A 17825-nucleotide genomic window follows, 5' to 3' on the forward strand; every position below is an offset into this window, starting at 1 on the left:
TTGTCTAACAGTGGCAATATTAATGGTGACATTTCAATCATACAGTATCACACACACCACTGTCACCAAGATAGCCCAGTGATTGGAGAGCTAATGGATGAACAGTTGGCTCAAGCTTAATAAACCTGAGAAAGACAGAAGTGATGCTGGTAGGCAGAAGAAAACATTCTGAGGAATTTGCAGCCACAATGCAGTCTTCTTTGCTTGAAGGTGCTTATGGAGAATTCATTAATTTGGTCTGTGGTTTGGAAGAACTCTTGGATTCCTTGTTGATGCTAAGCTCTCACATAACTGCATTTGTGATGAATGTTTTCTATCAGCTTCAGTTGATTAGGAGACTTCAATGTATCCTGGTGAATGATTATTTGGCCTCTGTTATTCATGCCTTCATCACTTCTCAGCCATACTACAACAATGTGATAGTGATACACTAGGGCATGAAGCCTTCAGCACTTAGGAAACTTTGATTAGTAAGTGCATTTCTCAGCAACACAGATCACCATGAATACATCAAAGCTGTCCTCTGCTCTCTACACTTGACTGTGGTCAACAACTAAACTCCTCTGGCACAAGGGAACTTTCTACAATAAGAATAAATAAAGCTTGTCTGTGTGGCAGACAACTTTCTCAGGGGCCAGTCTGAAACTGGAATGAAATCCTTCATAAACTAAGGACCATCACAAACCTCAGCACCTTTCACTCTAAGTACAAAGTGCATTTCTTTGTGCTTGCCTTCTCATACATAACAACAAACCACCACCACCACATATGTTCAAGCAAAAATCCCAAAACAATAACCCTAAAGCCCTACCAAAACAAGACACTCCGCTGCACACACTTCTCCACCTGGGAGAGGATGAGAGAACAAACACTACATGACTGATGTGCGGTCACACTGCTTAATGCACTGCTGGAAGGAACTCAGGTTCTTAAACCGTGCTCATCACCATAGTACCTATCTATATAATAAGATTCCAGGAATTGTCAGTGTGTGTCATTCTGAAGCCTAACAGGTCTGTTGAATCAGTGTAAAGTGATGGAAACAGCTACAAGCATGGTTGAGAGCTTTTTTTGTTCAGAATATCATGAGGCTGAATCATCACTGGATCTCATTCTGTTACAGTTCAGTATTTAAGTTCTCAGCCATTTTGACTTTTACATATACGGAGTGTATAGCTACAGTAAGGCATGCATACATTACTCCTGGGGAAATTCTGCACCAAATAATTACGTGCACAATATTTTAAAATTCTGTATATTTATATTGTGTTGTTTTGACAAATAAACCATGCGAATTTCATTTATTTTGGTAATTTATTTCTGTCACCAAGTACGTAACAATACAGACCAAATATTTTTTTTTTTTTTTTTTTTTTTTTTTTTTTTTGGGACAGATTCCTTACTAGGCATATTAATACAAAACTCCCTCCCCCCCGGAAAATATATTCTGCCCAAGAAGTGCTGCAGTTCCACCTTGTTCCCACCAGAGGCAGCTATGGTGCCAGAACAGCCAGCTGCATTCATGTGGCTGGTTGTTCTGGCACCACAACGGCCTCTTGTGGGCAAAAGGTGGAACTGCAGTACTTCTTGGGCAGAAATGTATTTTCTGCAGGAAAAAATAAAATGTATGCGGGACACACGAATTTTGCACATCAGTAGATGCGCAAAATTTTCCCAGAAGTAATCTATGCTATACCAAGTGTTCTAGACCACTGTGATAGAAATAACTCAACCAATCACCACTCTTTACAGCTAATTTGCATGCAACAATTTCATTTGTTGTACGAGGGAGCCTGCAGTGATGGTCCAAATGCCACAACCATGCACCCAACTATCACCTATACAAATCAACACACATCTCCCAGCACAACTCCCAGACACAAAAACACGATCAGCATACGCAATAACCTCAAATACACATTCCCTCCCCCGCAACACACACTCCTTATTCGCCACCCGCACAAATCCACACAACTGTCCCAGCACAATACACATATTCTCATATTTACCATGAAACTCGAGTGGCAAAGCTGCAGGTTGCTCACTAGTATAAAACAGAATAAACTATTCTGTAATATCTACTCAAGAATAGCTCCCTATATGGAGACTTCTTCCGAAATAAGGGTGCTTTTTTCTGATTTGGATTAATCCACTTTGGAAGTGAATTAGGCTAAACTGGAAAAAAAAAAAAAAAAGCACTCTTATTCCGGAATACCAGTCGCCACACAGGGAGCTATTCTGGAGTAGCTATTGTGCTTTAAATTCCACACCTTACCTTATTTAAAAATAATGTCCCTGTGTAGACAAACCCTTTGCATACTGGAAAATGGTTCTGACAGTAACCTCAGATAAATCTTTCATGAGCTGAAGAAAGCATTTTAAACATTCTTGTTGTGTATGAAAATGTGATTGCCACTCTGCCTCCCCTGCTAACCAACTCAAAAAGCAGATAAAGGACAGCAATACAGAGGGATATATACTGTCCTCTCCTAGCAGTGGTCAAAGCACTGTGATGCTGTGATTTGTAGGTGATATAAGGTGACCCAAAGCAATTAAAAATATTACTCCCATCAATCCCAGTCATCCAAGTTCAAGCAAGAAACTCATGAATTTCTTGCAGGTCTCCCAACCAATAGGCCACATTACTTTCAAGACTGCCTGCACACCTTTTTCAAAATACTGTCAAGTTACATTTAGGGGTTTTTCATTATTCTCCCATATTTTTTCTATTTTTTTAGACACACAAGTGGGGTGTGTTGAGGCAATTGCCCATCTACCATCCTTCTTGAAACTGATGATGTCCCCCCTCTTTTCCTGACTTTAAACAATGCAACTTTCATATTTTCAAGGCTACAGCCACCATTTTTCAGTTAAAAAAAGAAGACTGAGATCCGTTCAAAGTATCTCAGTGATATTTCTTAACCTAGTACAGATTAATATTCAGTGATTTGAGACATGCCTAAAGACTACACACACTGAATTGGTAGAGTGCCAGCCCTACTGATTCTATAAGTGAGGCCAGGAATCAAAGTCAAGTCTCTCATGCGATACCGCAAAACATTATTGGCCTCTTCACACATTAGAGAGCAGCACCAGTACATACAACATATTGTGATACAGCAACACGAGTGACTTAAATGACACTTCATTACATCACCACACATCATCACATTTGATTACATCACGCTGAAAGAGAAAAAGACTAATTTGGGGAGGGGGAAAGTTACAGCTCAGTGGTTTGAGCATTGGCCTGCTAAACCCAGGGTTGTGAGTTCAATCCTTGAGGGCGCCATTTAGGGATCTGGGGGAAAAACTGGGGATTGGTCCTGCTTTGAGCAGGGGGTTGGACTAAATGACCTCCTGAGATCCCTTCCAACTCTGATATTCTATGATTCTATGTGTACACAAAAGTGGTGTTACCTGGATGTCTTGAATTTTTCTATACTGAATCCTATTGTTGGAACTATGTCTTGAGTTTGAGCCTTAAAGAGAGAAAATTCATGTTTTACAACAAACTCATGTTAAGTTACAAACAGCTACTGAAATGTAACTTCATTTCTAAATTACTTATATTCCCCAAAATTTTGGTGCAATATATAATATTCAGGAAACATTTGAGTAACACAGAATGGATGGACATGGCAGGTATTTAACATACTTTCCCAGGATTTCCTCTATCTCAAGATCCAAGTTTTGGATTTTCTAGCAAAAAAATCGAGACCTTGTATTACCTATGACCAAGGCTCGGGAGTGAGGACGTTTCAGCCTTAATACTGAATTCCTTTGCTTTTGCAACAAACTAAGTTATAGTTTATGTACAGATTACGTACTGACCAGAGCTAAGTAACATACTATCACAGAAAGTGATAGCTTTCTGGGTTGAAGAGTTACCAATGAGGTCAGAGTACAAAGAATCCAAGTATTTTTACCCTCTGGAGGTCATAATTTCAACCCAAAGAGAAGTACATTATACCTCAACACCTTTAAATAGAAAGAGAGGACATATTGCCCCAATATTCTTTATCACAAGCTATTTACGTTGGGAAGCAGTAGCTTGAAATTTTAGGTTCTAATGTTGCACTAGTTCTTAGTCAACTACCAGAGCACTTCAAAGAAATTACCACATTTACCAAAGAAGGGAAGGTTGGGACAAAATAGAGCACCACGGCTCAACAAAAAGCCTGGTTACCAGTGCAACTTTTCTGGAAAGTTGGTGCAATATGACAGAATCTTTCAGAAAAAATAAGGTTGCAAAGAGTCCAGCTATTTGAGACAATAAGAGGCTCTAAAACTTTATTTATAAAAGATGTTTACAAGCAACTGGCTTTCCCCCACATATACACTAAAACTGGCTTAGTTTATTGATCTTTAAAACCATTATATATATATATAAAAAAAAAGTTATTTTCACCACCACAAGAAGTAGTTTGGCCAACAGTTTCCATCATTAAGAGGTCACAACTATGCACTGAACATAGAAGGTACATCTTACACTAGAAATTACAGATGACTTATTTGAATTTCATAACTAAACAGTGGGGAACAAAACTGTAGCTGGCAGGTAAAAAAGGGAGGTTTTTTTAAATGCCTCTCTCAAGCTCTCTCAGCAAGGTGACTGCTCAGCCTGAAATATATTCATTGGCTTTGTACTCTGATGATTAGCTGACAGTTCAGAGCAATTTGTCAGGTGAACGAATTCATTTATCAGAATTAGTAGTTTTCAGGGACGCTGATCTAATTAAGTTTGTTACATTTTAACAAATTAATAAAATAGTGTTATCGCATATTTTCACTTTACAATACATTCACAATAACGACCATAATATGACTGATGAAGTAAACAGGAAAAGACAGTTTCTACTTGCTTTGCTCATATAATTAGCTTATCTATTTTAGGGTTTTCTATTGTGCCCATCATTGCCATATCTTAGCACTAACTTCAAGACTTGACCCATCCTCTGGATACTGCACTGTTTTGAGGCATATTATAAAAACAAATGTTCTAATACGATCCCAAGGTCATCACTTTTGAGAACAAAGCCAGAAAAATAATAATGTGCTGGTTGTGGCAGCTTGCATCTACGCACTGCTAAAAAGTAATTTTATAGATATCTAGTTTACATTTATAGATCCAATTACATTTTATCAGAAGCAAAATTACTGGAGCAAGAAACAGACTCTCAGTACCATTATAAATTGCAACTTGATATGACATGTTTTTGCTAAAAAGTCTCCTCCTTTAAGATATCAGTCTTCATTTAAATACATAATAGCATGTTAACAAATAAATAATTATGTTTTGTGACAGTTAAGGTTACATGAGGCTACACATAATCCATCGGAATCCTTGAATGCATGGAAATAAAAAGGCAGGGAAGAGTTTCCAGTTTTCAATGGTACAGTCACTCCATAAGTCATTCAGTTCATCACCAAACCATATCAAAGAGCAGTATGTACCCTTCATCACAATCAGTTACACAAGACATTGATGGTGAACTCATACTCTCTTTTTATCAATGGATTAGTACATCTGATGGTCACAGTCCATTAATTTAGAAAGTACCAATGCTGAATTCACCATAAAAAAGTTTTGCATTCTCATTCTTAATTTCCTAGTTATGCAGCACCATCTTTAATCAATAATAGTCTAAGACAAAGATAATGATGTTTACAGACAAGTGCTAGCTGCAGTAAAACTGTACTTGTCCCAAACCATTAAAGTTTCAAATGATAATATTTATTTCTTCAAAATAAAAACAGTTTCCCCAGCCCACTTTTAATCTCGTCCATCATAAACCCTTCTTTATCCTGTGATCTGAGAAGACGGTAGGCATATTAGTAGGTGGTGGTTGTTTTTTAAACACTAATTTTAAAAAATATGTGTATACACATATATATAAAGCGAGGTTTGCAAACTGACTGAAGCTTTAGTTTGGGGGGGGTGGATATTTTTATACATTATATTTTCTAAGCTTATAAACAGACCTCCACTTTTTTCCCTCCATCAACTTTGCAGTAACATTTGGTAATAAAGAGTTAGCAGTGAACTAAGGCTACTTACATTTGAAGGTTTAAGTTTATTAATGATAGTTGTTTTGCCACTATTGTCCAACCCAAGGCACAAAACATGAACCTCCTTCTTCTTCAGACCAAGCCATCCTGCTAGCTTATCAAACAATCCCATGATTCTGATTCAATGCACAGAGACCACCTGTGATTCAGAAGAAAGGAAAAGGAAATCTCTATTTAAAATGGTTATGATACCAGAGGTCTAGCACAGTAGGTAGGCATGTGGGTCAGAAGTCCTCAGGCTTTTAAAAGGACAATATGAATAAGACCTATACAAGCAGTGTCACGGCAGGTTTGGTTAATACTGAAAGTAAACAGAGTGTAAGCTGATTACTGGGAAGAAGCCTGACACAAAAGTAGATTGTGCTTATATAGATAGAGTTATAAGTAGCCAATGTCCTTGTCAGTATTGCTAGCCAATGAATCATTAGTCAAAGTATTCTAGTAATACAAATGCCAACAAGACTGTAGCACTTCATTATCTTTTACTAAACTTCACCAATGAGATTTATATAATATTTTAAACTATCAGAAGTCCAGCCAGTCATCACAATTTACATCATAAAATCTTCATGTTGTAATTTTGCAAAACAACATTTGCCTTTTCACACACCTACTGTAAGGTTATTGAAACCAAAACTGTAAATAAAGTATGATTAATTGAAACCATAACTGAAATGAGTTATTTATGTTGGTATTAAGAACTGTACATTAGGAAATAGTTAACTGTAAACAGAAACTGATTATGATGGATTAGTCAGAGATGTAGCCAGACAATATAAACACACTGCTACTTGTCAGAGGGAAGCCAAATTGTTACTTAGGCCCAGAAACTGTCTTTGTTCAGCAGTAGGGGGACTAAAAGGCGCTTGTGTTGTGAATTCTCTTACAGCATCTGCTTGGACATACTGTATATAGAAAATTAAGAACTGGCAGTCCTTGAAAGCTACAATCAGGGAATAATTTCAACATGTGATTATTGACACTGAATGTCTGTGGCACTCTAATAAAACATACATAATGCCAAAAGAATTTTCAGGAGGAAAAAAAATTTCACCCTGTATAGAGAACAGAACTATACACAACTCAGTTCCAGACACTGTCGGTGAATTCAGATTACCAAGAAACTTTCTGGAGGCTGGGACAAAGAGGAAAGGAAAGCTGATAAAGACTATTCAGTCCCATTAGCTCAAAAACACCTTACAATATGAAAACCAAGATCTAACATTTAAATATTAAATTATTCTAAACACATTTAAAAGAAAATTACAGTTATTTTACCCACCACATTAGCTTAAAGTATGCATGGCAAGAAGTGGATGTAGTAGAAAGTCTACTTAGAACAGATTTATAATTTCTATGATGTATTGTGTCTGAAACACTCTGCTTTGGGAATTCTACTAATATATTGTGTAGCTATATGTTCAACAGCATGTGTCTTAATTAAGTTGCTACTGAAGTAGTTTAACTTATTTGCTATTGGTAGTATTTCTTTTACAAATAGAAAAGGAGGACTTGTGGCACCTTAGAGACTAACCAATTTATTTGAGCATGAGCTTTCGTGAGCTACAGCTCACTTCATCGGATGCATGCTGTGGAAATCGCACAAGACATTTTATACACAGACACCATGAAACAATGCCTCCTCCCACCCCACTCTCCTGCTGGTAATAGCTTATCTAAAGTGATCATCAAGTTGGGCCATTTCCAGCATAAATCCAGGTTTTCTCACCCTCCGCCCTCCCACAAACAAACTCACTCTCTTGCTGGTAATAGCCCATCCAAAGTGACCACTGTCTACTATATGCTACAAGGGGCCACAGCAATGGTTCCCTCAACCCACCCAGCAATATTGTTAATCTATCCAACTATACTCTCAGCCCAGCAGAAGTAGCTGTCCTATCTCGGGGCCTCTCCTTCTGCCCCTCCACCCCCACGAACATGATACAGTTCTGTGGTGACCTAGAATCCTATTTTCGACGTCTCCGACTCAAGGAATATTTCCAAAATACCTCTGAACAACATACTAATCCACAGAGGCCTGCCTACCAACATTACAAAAAGAAGGATTCTAGGTGGACTCCTCCTGAAGGTCGAAACAGCAGACTGGACTTCTACATAGAGTGCTTCCGCCGACGTGCCCGGGCTGAAATTGTGGAAAAGCAGCATCACTTGCCCCATAACCTCAGCCGTGCGGAACACAATGCCATCCACAGCCTCAGAAACAACTCTGACATCATAATCAAAAAGGCTGACAAAGGAGGTGCTGTTGTCATCATGAATAGGTCGGAATATGAACAAGAGGCTGCTCGGCAGCTCTCCAACACCACTTTCTACAAGCCATTACCCTCTGATCCCACTGAGAGTTACCAAAAGCAACTACAGCATTTGCTCAAGAAACTTCCTGAAAAAGCACAAGATCAAATCCGCACAGACACACCCCTGGAACCCCGACCTGGGATATTCTATCTACTACCCAAGATCCATAAACCTGGAAATCCTGGGCGCCCCATCATCTCAGGCATTGGCACCCTGACAGCAGGATTGTCTGGCTATGTAGACTCCCTCCTCAGGCCCTACGCTACCAGCACTCCCAGCTACCTTCGAGATACCACTGACTTCCTGAGGAAACTACAATCCATCGGTGATCTTCCTGATAACACCATCCTGGCCACTATGGATGTAGAAGCGCTCTACACCAACATTCCACACAAAGATGGACTACAAGCCGTCAAGAACACTATCCCCGATAATGTCACGGCTAACCTGGTGGCTGAACTTTGTGACTTTGTCCTTACCCATAACTATTTTACATTTGGGGACAATGTATACTTTCAGATCAGCGGCACTGCTATGGGTACCCGCATGGCCCCACAGTATGCCAACATTTTTATGGCTGATTTAAAACAACGCTTCCTCAGCTCTCGTCCCCTAACGCCCCTACTCTACTTGCGCTATATTGATGACATCTTCAGCATCTGGACCCATGGAAAAGAAGCCCTTGAGGAATTCCACCATGATTTCAACAATTTCCATCCCACCATCAACCTCAGCCTGGTCCAGTCCACACAAGAGATCCACTTCCTGGACACTACAGTGCTAATAAACAATGGTCACATAAACACCACCCTATACCGGAAACCTACTGACCGCTATTCCTACCTACATGCCTCCAGCTTTCACCCTGACCACACCACACGATCCATCGTCTACAGCCAAGCTCTGCGATACAACTGCATTTGCTCCAATCCCTCAGACAGAGACAAACACCTACAAGATCTCTATCAAGCATTCTTACAACTACAATACCCACCTGCGGAAGTGAAGAAACAGATTGATAGAGCCAGAAGAGTTCCCAGAAGTCACCTACTACAGGACAGGCCTAACAAAGAAAATAACAGAACGCCACTAGCTGTCACCTTCAGCCCCCAACTAAAACCCCTCCAACGCATTATTAAGGATCTACAACCTATCCTGAAGGATGACCCAACACTCTCACAAATCTTGCGAGACAGGCCAGTCCTTGCCTACAGACAACCCCCCAACCTGAAGCGAATACTCACCAGCAACCACATACCACACAACAGAACCACTAACCCAGGAACCTATCCTTGCAACAAAGCCCGTTGCCAACTGTGCCCACATATCTATTCAGGGGACACCATCACAGGGCCTAATAACATCAGCCACACTATCAGAGGCTCGTTCACCTGCACATCCACCAATGTGATATATGCCATCATGTGCCAGCAATGCCCCTCTGCCATGTACATTGGTCAAACTGGACAGTCTCTACGTAAAAGAATAAATGGACACAAATCAGATGTCAAGAATTATAACATTCATAAACCAGTCGGAGAACACTTCAATCTCTCTGGTCACGCAATCAGAGACATGAAGGTCGCTATCTTACAACAAAAAAACTTCAAATCCAGAGTCCAGCGAGAAACTGCTGAATTGGAATTCATTTGCAAATTGGATACTATTAATTTAGGCTTAAATAGAGACTGGGAGTGGCTAAGTCATTATGCAAGGTAGCCTATTTCCCCTTGTTTTTTCCTCCCCCCCCCAGACGTTCTGGTTAAACTTGGATTTATGCTGGAAGTGGCCCACCTTGATTGCCATGCACAGTGTGGGGAGAGTGGTCAGTTTGGATGAGCTATTGCCAGCAGGAGAGTGAGTTTGTGTGTGTGTGTGGGGGGGGGGTGAGAAAACCTGGATTTGTGCTGGAAATGGCCCACCTTGATTATCATGCACATTGTAGGGGGAGTGGTCACTTCGGATGAGCTATTACCAGCAGGAGAGTGAGTTTGTGTGAGTATGGGGGTGGGGGACTGAGAAAACCTGGATTTGTGCTGGAAATGGCCCACTTTGATTTTCATGCAGGTTGTAGGGAGAGTGGTCACTTTGGATAGGCTATTACCAGCAGGAGAGTGAGTTTGTGTGTGTGGTTTTTGGAGGGGGGTGAGAGAACCTGGATTTCTGCAGGAAATGGCCCACATTGATTATCATATGCATTGTGAAGACAGTGGTCACTTTGGATGGGCTATTACCAGCAAGAGAGTGAGTTTGTTTGTGGGAGGGCGGAGGGTGAGAAAACCTGGATTTGTGCTGGAAATGGCCCAACTTGATGATCACTTTAGATAAGCTATTACCAGCAGGAGAGTGGGGTGGGAGGAGGCATTGTTTCATGGTGTCTGTGTATAAAATGTCTTGTGCGATTTCCACAGCATGCATCCGATGAAGTGAGCTGTAGCTCACGAAAGCTCATGCTCAAATAAATTGGTTAGTCTCTAAGGTGCCACAAGTCCTCCTTTTCTATTTGCGAATACAGACTAACACGGCTGTTACTCTGAAACCTTTTACAAATAGGAGTTTGTCAATGAACTGCCATAACTGTTTAATTTTCATTTTTCTTCTAGCTCTTTTTGATTCTGTTTGATAAAATAAAAGCTTTTTACATTTCTGGATACAACCATAAAGCTTGTACTTTGCCAAAATGAACCTGACCAGAATCCTGTTCTCCAAAACATGCCATTTTGTTGTCTGCACAAGAGATTTGTCTGTATTCTGAAAGAGTAGCCAAAGAGGAAAGATACTTTCTGTTGAAAATTCTATAGTAAAGTACAATGACAAAGCTGACTTGGTCACTTGTGATAGTTTGATGATAAAAAAAAGAGTCACTCCGATGGTGATAGAATGAGCAAAGAACATAAATACTGTAAAGGTACACACCGATGTTCTAGAAAACTGAAAACTCAATTTTACTAAAACCTACAATAGCGACCTTAATGTAACACAGAAGTTATACTGTATGTTTATGTATTTTTAAGAGCGTGAAACGTCAAATTTTCAACACCAACATTAACTCATCCTCATTACGCACATCAGGCATATTTAATGGTGAAGTATATAAACATGAATATTAATCAAAGAACATACTGAACAAGAAAATACAGGTACAGAATATACTACATATATGCAATGCTGCTGAATTAACATTGCTGTTGGGACCTTCACTTTTTTTTTTTTTTTTTTTTTTTTTTTTAGTGATTTCATCTGGGCTGCTCTATTGTGGCAACAGCTATTTTATTATAAATATTATTGTTTAACAGAATAATAGTGCTATTGCTTAATATTAGGTATAAACTTCTAAAATGAGATTAGGATTATTTAAATGCCAACAGTGGGGACTGGATGCCAGCCTTTACAGCAGCAGACAGGTTTCTGCAAGGCTGGGTTAACAAAGGTTTTAACTTCACCAAAGGAGAAAGAAAAAAAGTTATTGTTTTAAGAAGGTCAATCAATTGCAAGATATGTAGGACACAGAAAAAATGCTGTTAGTGCCCAAAATCTAGGAAGCTAGTATTTTTTGGGAGGAAAAATAATACGGACAAAACATTAAGCCAGTTTGTTTGAAAGACAGCATTGTGTGTGTGTGTGTTTCAATAAAGCATTTACAGGCTAATTCATGCAAAGAGTCCTAGCAGTATACCTCAACAGCTGGGGGAACTTGATGGTGCTGGCAGTGAAAGGCGACAGCCCCAGGCACAAAGGAGGGAGACACTATCAATGTCTTAGAAGCAGATCCCATATCCTTGCTTAAGCTCACTGGTCCATGTAGGCAGGAAACATGCAGAGTGATGACACAAAGGAGAGAGGGGCTTCAGAAGACTCAAAAGTCTTAGATGCCAGGTGAGCATATTCTCAAGCAATCTCTGAACTGCTTAAAACTTTATTTGCTATCCCGCTAAAGCAACCAAGTGGACATGAAGTACACAATCCTCAATGAGATCTTTATACCCACCCAGTTTCAAACCGAGGCCATTTTTTCTAGCAGCATTCCATAAATAACACTTTATAATTTTATCAAAGAACATAAAACACAGAAAAATGTACTCCCAGACACCTGCCCTTCACCCACCGACATGCCCTTCCCTTAGCTAAAGAGAAAAAGGGAAGAGAAATGACAGCAGTTAACTTAATCTTCAGGAAGAAACTAAGCAGGAAAATTTTCAGACAATCGTGTGAAAACAAGGAATTTTACTGGCAGTCGCTCGGAGAGGGCAACGCACCCGCCCCGCACGCTGCGCAGGGACCGGGGCAGAGGCCAGCGCCGCTCAGAGCATCAGGGCAGGACCCCTCTGTTCGCGCTTCGCCCGCGCGGGGGGGGGGGAGGGGAACCGGCCCCCGCAACAAGCGGCGCGGGACCGGCTGCGGCTCGCACACCCGGCTCCGGCCGGGGCGGGCAAAGGGCTGACGGGGGGGGGAGGAACGGGGCCACCCCCCGCCCAGGCCGCGCCCAGCAGCCTCCTGCCCCGCCCCGCCCCTAGGCCGGGAGCTCGGTTCTGTCTCACCCCTACCGCGCCTCGCCCTCACCGCGGCCTCGCCACCCGCGCGAGCACCGAGACCCGCTGCCGCTCGCAGGGGGGGTGGCGGGGGGGGGCTGCTGGAGCCCACCGGAGCCCCGGCCCAACCAGCAACCGCCGCCTGCGCCGTTGCCTAGGAGACCACGCCGCCAGCGCGCGCGGCCCTGACGCGACCCCGCCCTTCCTCCCACAAGCCCCGTTCCTCCACCCTCTTCCAATCCCCACCCCCTGCCGTCCCCGCACGTGTAGCCCCGCCCCCTCCTCCAGCTCGCCCGGCATAAGCTCCACCCCCTTCCCCGATCCGCCATCCGGCAACTCCGCCCCGTCCGGCGTTAGCTCCGCCCCCTCCGCCAATTCCCCCCCCGGCCGCTGCGGCGAGACGCAGGAGGTCTGTACGTCGGGAGCTGCGCAGCGGAAGGTGCGTCCCAGCAACCCCGGCCCTGCCGCAGCAGCTCCCAGCCCGGGGGCTACCTGGGCTGCTGCTGGTGTCAGGTTCATCGTCCACCTTAAGCAGGAGAGACAGGCCTGGGGAAAGGAGGGCAGTGGCTCCCCCCTCCCAAAGCTTGGTTTGCCCCCTGTGCTCCATTACGTCTTCCACACCATGCCCGACTTTGGACACGGGCATCGGGAAAGCCAACTTCCACCACGCCATCGCCTGATTTTTTCAGAAATGGTGCCACTGGCAACAGCCCTTCCCTTCCCCACCTCCACCCACCAAAAAGCCTGCAAAAACTCAGATCAGAACCAACACTTGACTGGGAGGGGTTTCAAAATCTGCCTCCAAATATGCCATTTTAAGGCTATCGTTATTGTGGAAACTGAGGCACAGAGAGATTACGTGATTTACCCAAGATCACACAGAGAGGCTAAACTGAGGATCAACAAAGCAAAAACTCTAGTTATTCAGGTAGCTGATAGAGCTGTAATATCGGCACATGTTTCAGATGTTTATAAACAGGGCAGGTGTACCCCATCTACCCTTCCCTGGCCTGCAGGAAAAATGGATCTGGTGTGAGTATTCAGCGATTACTGAGGGAAAGGGAAATCAATGATACAAGTCGTGCATTTATTTTTGAACCTGGCAGGGGCTGTGGTCATTTTTAATCTCTGATGTGAGTGAATTCCAAAGTCTACAGCAGGCACCTGTGAAAGTTCTTTCCCACACTCATTTTCACTTCCCTAGTCAAAATTTCCATGGTTCCAGTGGAACACACAGCTGTTATGGAAGCTTATGGTTGGAGAAGGAGCAAGCAGTAGGCTTTGGATATAAAAGGAGGAATTTTTAGTTGAACTGTTTCATCAGTATCAGAGTAACAGCTGTGTTAGTCTGTATTTGCAAAAAGAAAAGGAGTACTTGTGGCACCTTAGAGACTAATGCTCAAATAAATTGGTTAGTCTCTAAGGTGCCACAAGTACTCCTTTTCTTTTTGTTTCATCAGTAGAGAGCCTAGTACAGAGAGTGGAGCACTGGGGGATGTGATGATGGGAACCCAAGTTCCCAAGAAGACAAACTGCAGCACATAATGGTGGATGAAAAGTCTTAAACCATTTAAGCTCTATCTACTATGGTGAATAGAGTTCTAGAAGGAGGTAGATTGATTGTGCTAGACGTAGCAATGGAAGGATATTATTTAGTATATGTATTTCAGTAGTGCCTAAAAATTTCTTTCTTTTTATGAAAGCTGAGATTCTCCCAAAATCACTTGACTCAAGAAGCTGAGGCTTTAAGAAAAACACCAACTGTTATGAATCTCGTGACAAAACTGCAAGAGTTGGCAACAGTATGGAAATTACTCAGCATGTGAAATAAGTCTCAGTGTAAGAGAAATTTTTTTGTTTCCTATTTTTCAGATTAAAGTTAGTCAGTAATCAAGAACTGAACCTAGATTCCTGAACTCACTCAAGTGATATGAATGACCAAAGGTCTCACTACAGTCAGAACCAAATGCAAAACTCACTTTATGCTTTATATCTTGTAGGCCTTGTAGGCCAAAATCTTGCAGTCCTTACTGAGGGAACTTTTCCCAAGTAAGGACTGAAGGTTTTAACTCCAGAAATCCAGCATTCCACTACTATTAACAACATCTCTCTATTTAGTTTTGTACTGCAGTTAAGGCATTATGAAGAAAAAGCCTGCTTATACTTTTAGTTTTTAAACTTTTGGGGGCTGGGATTAATATTTTGTTTAACATTTTTTTCCTGTTGTAAAGCACAATGTATAATTCACATTACGTGAATAATAAAACAACAATAATATGTGTTAGAAACCTGCCGCCATGTGCGACTGGAAAGTCAAGTTTTTATTGCCATTTCAGAGAAGGAGTTGCAAGTACAGTAGCATTTTTCAGTGAAGACCAATGCTCAGAGACCCAGTTTATGGGGATTGAACAAAACTACAGAGCTTTAATAACAAATTTAAAACGTGTTCCGATTCAGATAAACAGTGTTTCTTTTGAAAGAGACAGTGTTATTATGTATATGGGATCGGATCCTTGTGACTGCAGGGATCTGCAGTTTGGGGATTATCACAGTATGTATAGTTCTTTAACAACATTATCAATTGCATGTGCATTTTGTGAAGACATTTATCAGAGCACGGAATCTACAGTGACATGTATATAAGAGTCCACACTGATTAGGAACCCTCCTGCTGTAAAAGACTACCTAAAGCATCCCAAAAATTAGAATACAATGTGATCCACCTTGATTGGTACACCACTCTGTGACAAGCAATTGATTTTTTGCCTGGTCACATATGAGAAGTTTTACTGTGTATCATATGCGTAAGTTAAGGTAAAACAAAAAGCATGAACTCAGAAATAACCACCAGTACTATAACTTTTATTTGCTAATAAATATCTTAATAAACAGGCTTACCCCATCTGTAAGACCTGATAATGCCTCTTAGGAAATCATAGAAAAATAAAATACAATAATAATCAGTAACTTGTACTTTGTACAAAAATCTTATTATGTTGCTCAGCAGGTAGCTTTGCCAAACCCCATATTCGTTCTTCAAATAGATGGCATATGTAATGCAATTCACCTTAAAAATGCCCTAGTTTTGAGAGCTGAGCAGTCTATTACACTATTAATTTGTAGGCATGCCAGCACATGAAAATTTACATGTAACATCATATCTTCATAATAGTAGATTTAAAAATAAGGAAAATAATACCACCTTCAAGTAAATATGAACTATTTCACCTCTGATGTAAAGTACGTAGGTTCCCACATTCTTCTTGGGATTGAAGCTCAGTATTTTAAACTTTCTATTTCACAGTTATTTTCACAACACTGCTATAACTTGAGAGAAACCAAAATACATTTGGAACATGTGTGCGAGGCATATTACATGAAGAAAAGTAATTTGAAATGGTGAGGCAGTCCCAAGAGGAAAATAACTATGCCAGCTGTGAAATGTTCTGTCTCTCAGAAATGTTGGATCTCACTTGCTGTTTGCAGTATTACACCTGCACATTTTTCAATGTTCAGAATCACTGAATGGCACAACTTAAAGGTACAACACCCAAGGGCCACTTTTATATGGGAAGAAAGGTGATTTAGATACAGGTAGTTCTCAATAGTCAAATGTATCTCTAAGGAGAAAGGAAGCAGTGCCAAAACACAAGTATTAGCTGGCAACTTTCTAAAGTGGTGGCTTTCAGAGTATTGATAAAGATCTGTGCAGACGCCATTGTTTACTTGTAAAGTATTTTTCAAGTCTGATTATACTGCAACTTTAGATGTCATCTATCTTTTAAGTTTTGACATGGCTGTTTATATATTGCCTATAGTGTCTGTTATCAAATATATATTTATATATATACACATACGTCAACACATTTTATGGCTATGCTAGAACAGCAAACTATGATGAGCAGTCATATTTAATCATGTACAACCTAATTTCACAGCAAAGACGAGATTAAAAACCCCTTTGGATTCATACATGTTTAAAGCCTAATACACAGAATTAGAGACTATCCTGAGAAAATGTACCAAACACAACTAGAAAGACTGCTACCTTCCATGTCAAAATCAAAACTAACTTTTTGAGGGGAACAACTATGTTTTCTGCATATTTTCTCGAAATAGAAATAGCATATTTTAAAAATAATCTTGAAGACAAAATTAGATGAAGCAGAATTTTCACCATCTTTGACCAAATTAAAGTTGCTTTACTAGAAGATACTCCTTTGCCAATTAGTAAATGTAGTCTCACATCCAGATTTTCAGTATCACAAGACCTTTTTTTTAAAAAACCCAACCTTTTAAGACCTTTTTTTCTTGCTGCATTGGAGTATTTGCAAAGTAGTTTTGTGCTTCCGCAAACTACACATGATTTTCAGAGGTGCAGAGTGCCTGCCAGTCCTATTGAAGTCAATAGGAGTTGCAGATGCACAGCACCTGTCGGAATCAGGCCATATTTTTGCTGGTTTAATAGGCTTTCAATCTCAGTAGTAATGTCCATGATGTATTCTGTACTACTAACGTAGTTTGGGGTTTTGACATTGACTTCGACAGGAGCAGGAATGAAGCCTTAGCTAAGAACTCAGGACCACGTTCATCCCTGCAGTAGTATAGTAACTTCACTGGCGTTATCCCAGGGATAAATGTTGCCACCACAGTCAGAGTGGTCTTTTGCTTCCACGATAAGCATTGCTGTAAAAGGTAGAAGAAGAAACAGCCCTAAAATAATTGGTAGCTTTAAATGAAAAGGTTCTGGTTCAAACTTAACTCACCCTTATGAGGGACGGGGAGTAGAAAAGGTATCTGTCATAAGTTCTACAAATGGATGACGGGTGTATGTCTTAGGCGTTTTCAAAACCATGCGATCCCAATGAAATATGGACTTGAATCAAGAGTCCAATAAAGAGATCCCCT

The 17825-nt window shown here is 40.9% G+C and overlaps 1 protein-coding gene across 11 annotated transcripts in view; it reads right to left on the minus strand.

Moving 5' to 3' along the window:
- The window catches only part of ARL6 (ADP ribosylation factor like GTPase 6), a 41718-nt gene extending 28579 nt beyond the window's left edge, over positions 1–13139 (minus strand). For 3 of the 11 annotated variants that reach the window (XR_005226522.2, XR_005226524.2, XM_043538462.1), the window contains exons 1-2: positions 6062–6199; positions 3421–3482 (exon numbers count right to left, since the gene is read on the minus strand). Coding sequence is in view for 9 of the 11 variants with exons in the window: in XM_043538462.1 (XP_043394397.1) it covers positions 3421–3482; positions 6062–6184 (185 nt within the window). In the remaining 2 variants the exon portion in view is untranslated. Of the gene's footprint in view, positions 1–3420; positions 3483–6061; positions 6212–12030; positions 12487–12616; positions 12894–12926 lie in introns of those variants that run through there. The other 8 variants (XM_037906932.2, XM_043538467.1, XM_037906964.2 and 5 more) reach the window with 8 other exon arrangements.
- Between the last annotated feature and the right edge of the window lie 4686 nt (positions 13140–17825).

This window comes from Chelonia mydas, chromosome 1 (genome assembly GCF_015237465.2).
Source record: "Chelonia mydas isolate rCheMyd1 chromosome 1, rCheMyd1.pri.v2, whole genome shotgun sequence".
Lineage (NCBI taxonomy): Eukaryota > Metazoa > Chordata > Testudines > Cheloniidae > Chelonia > Chelonia mydas.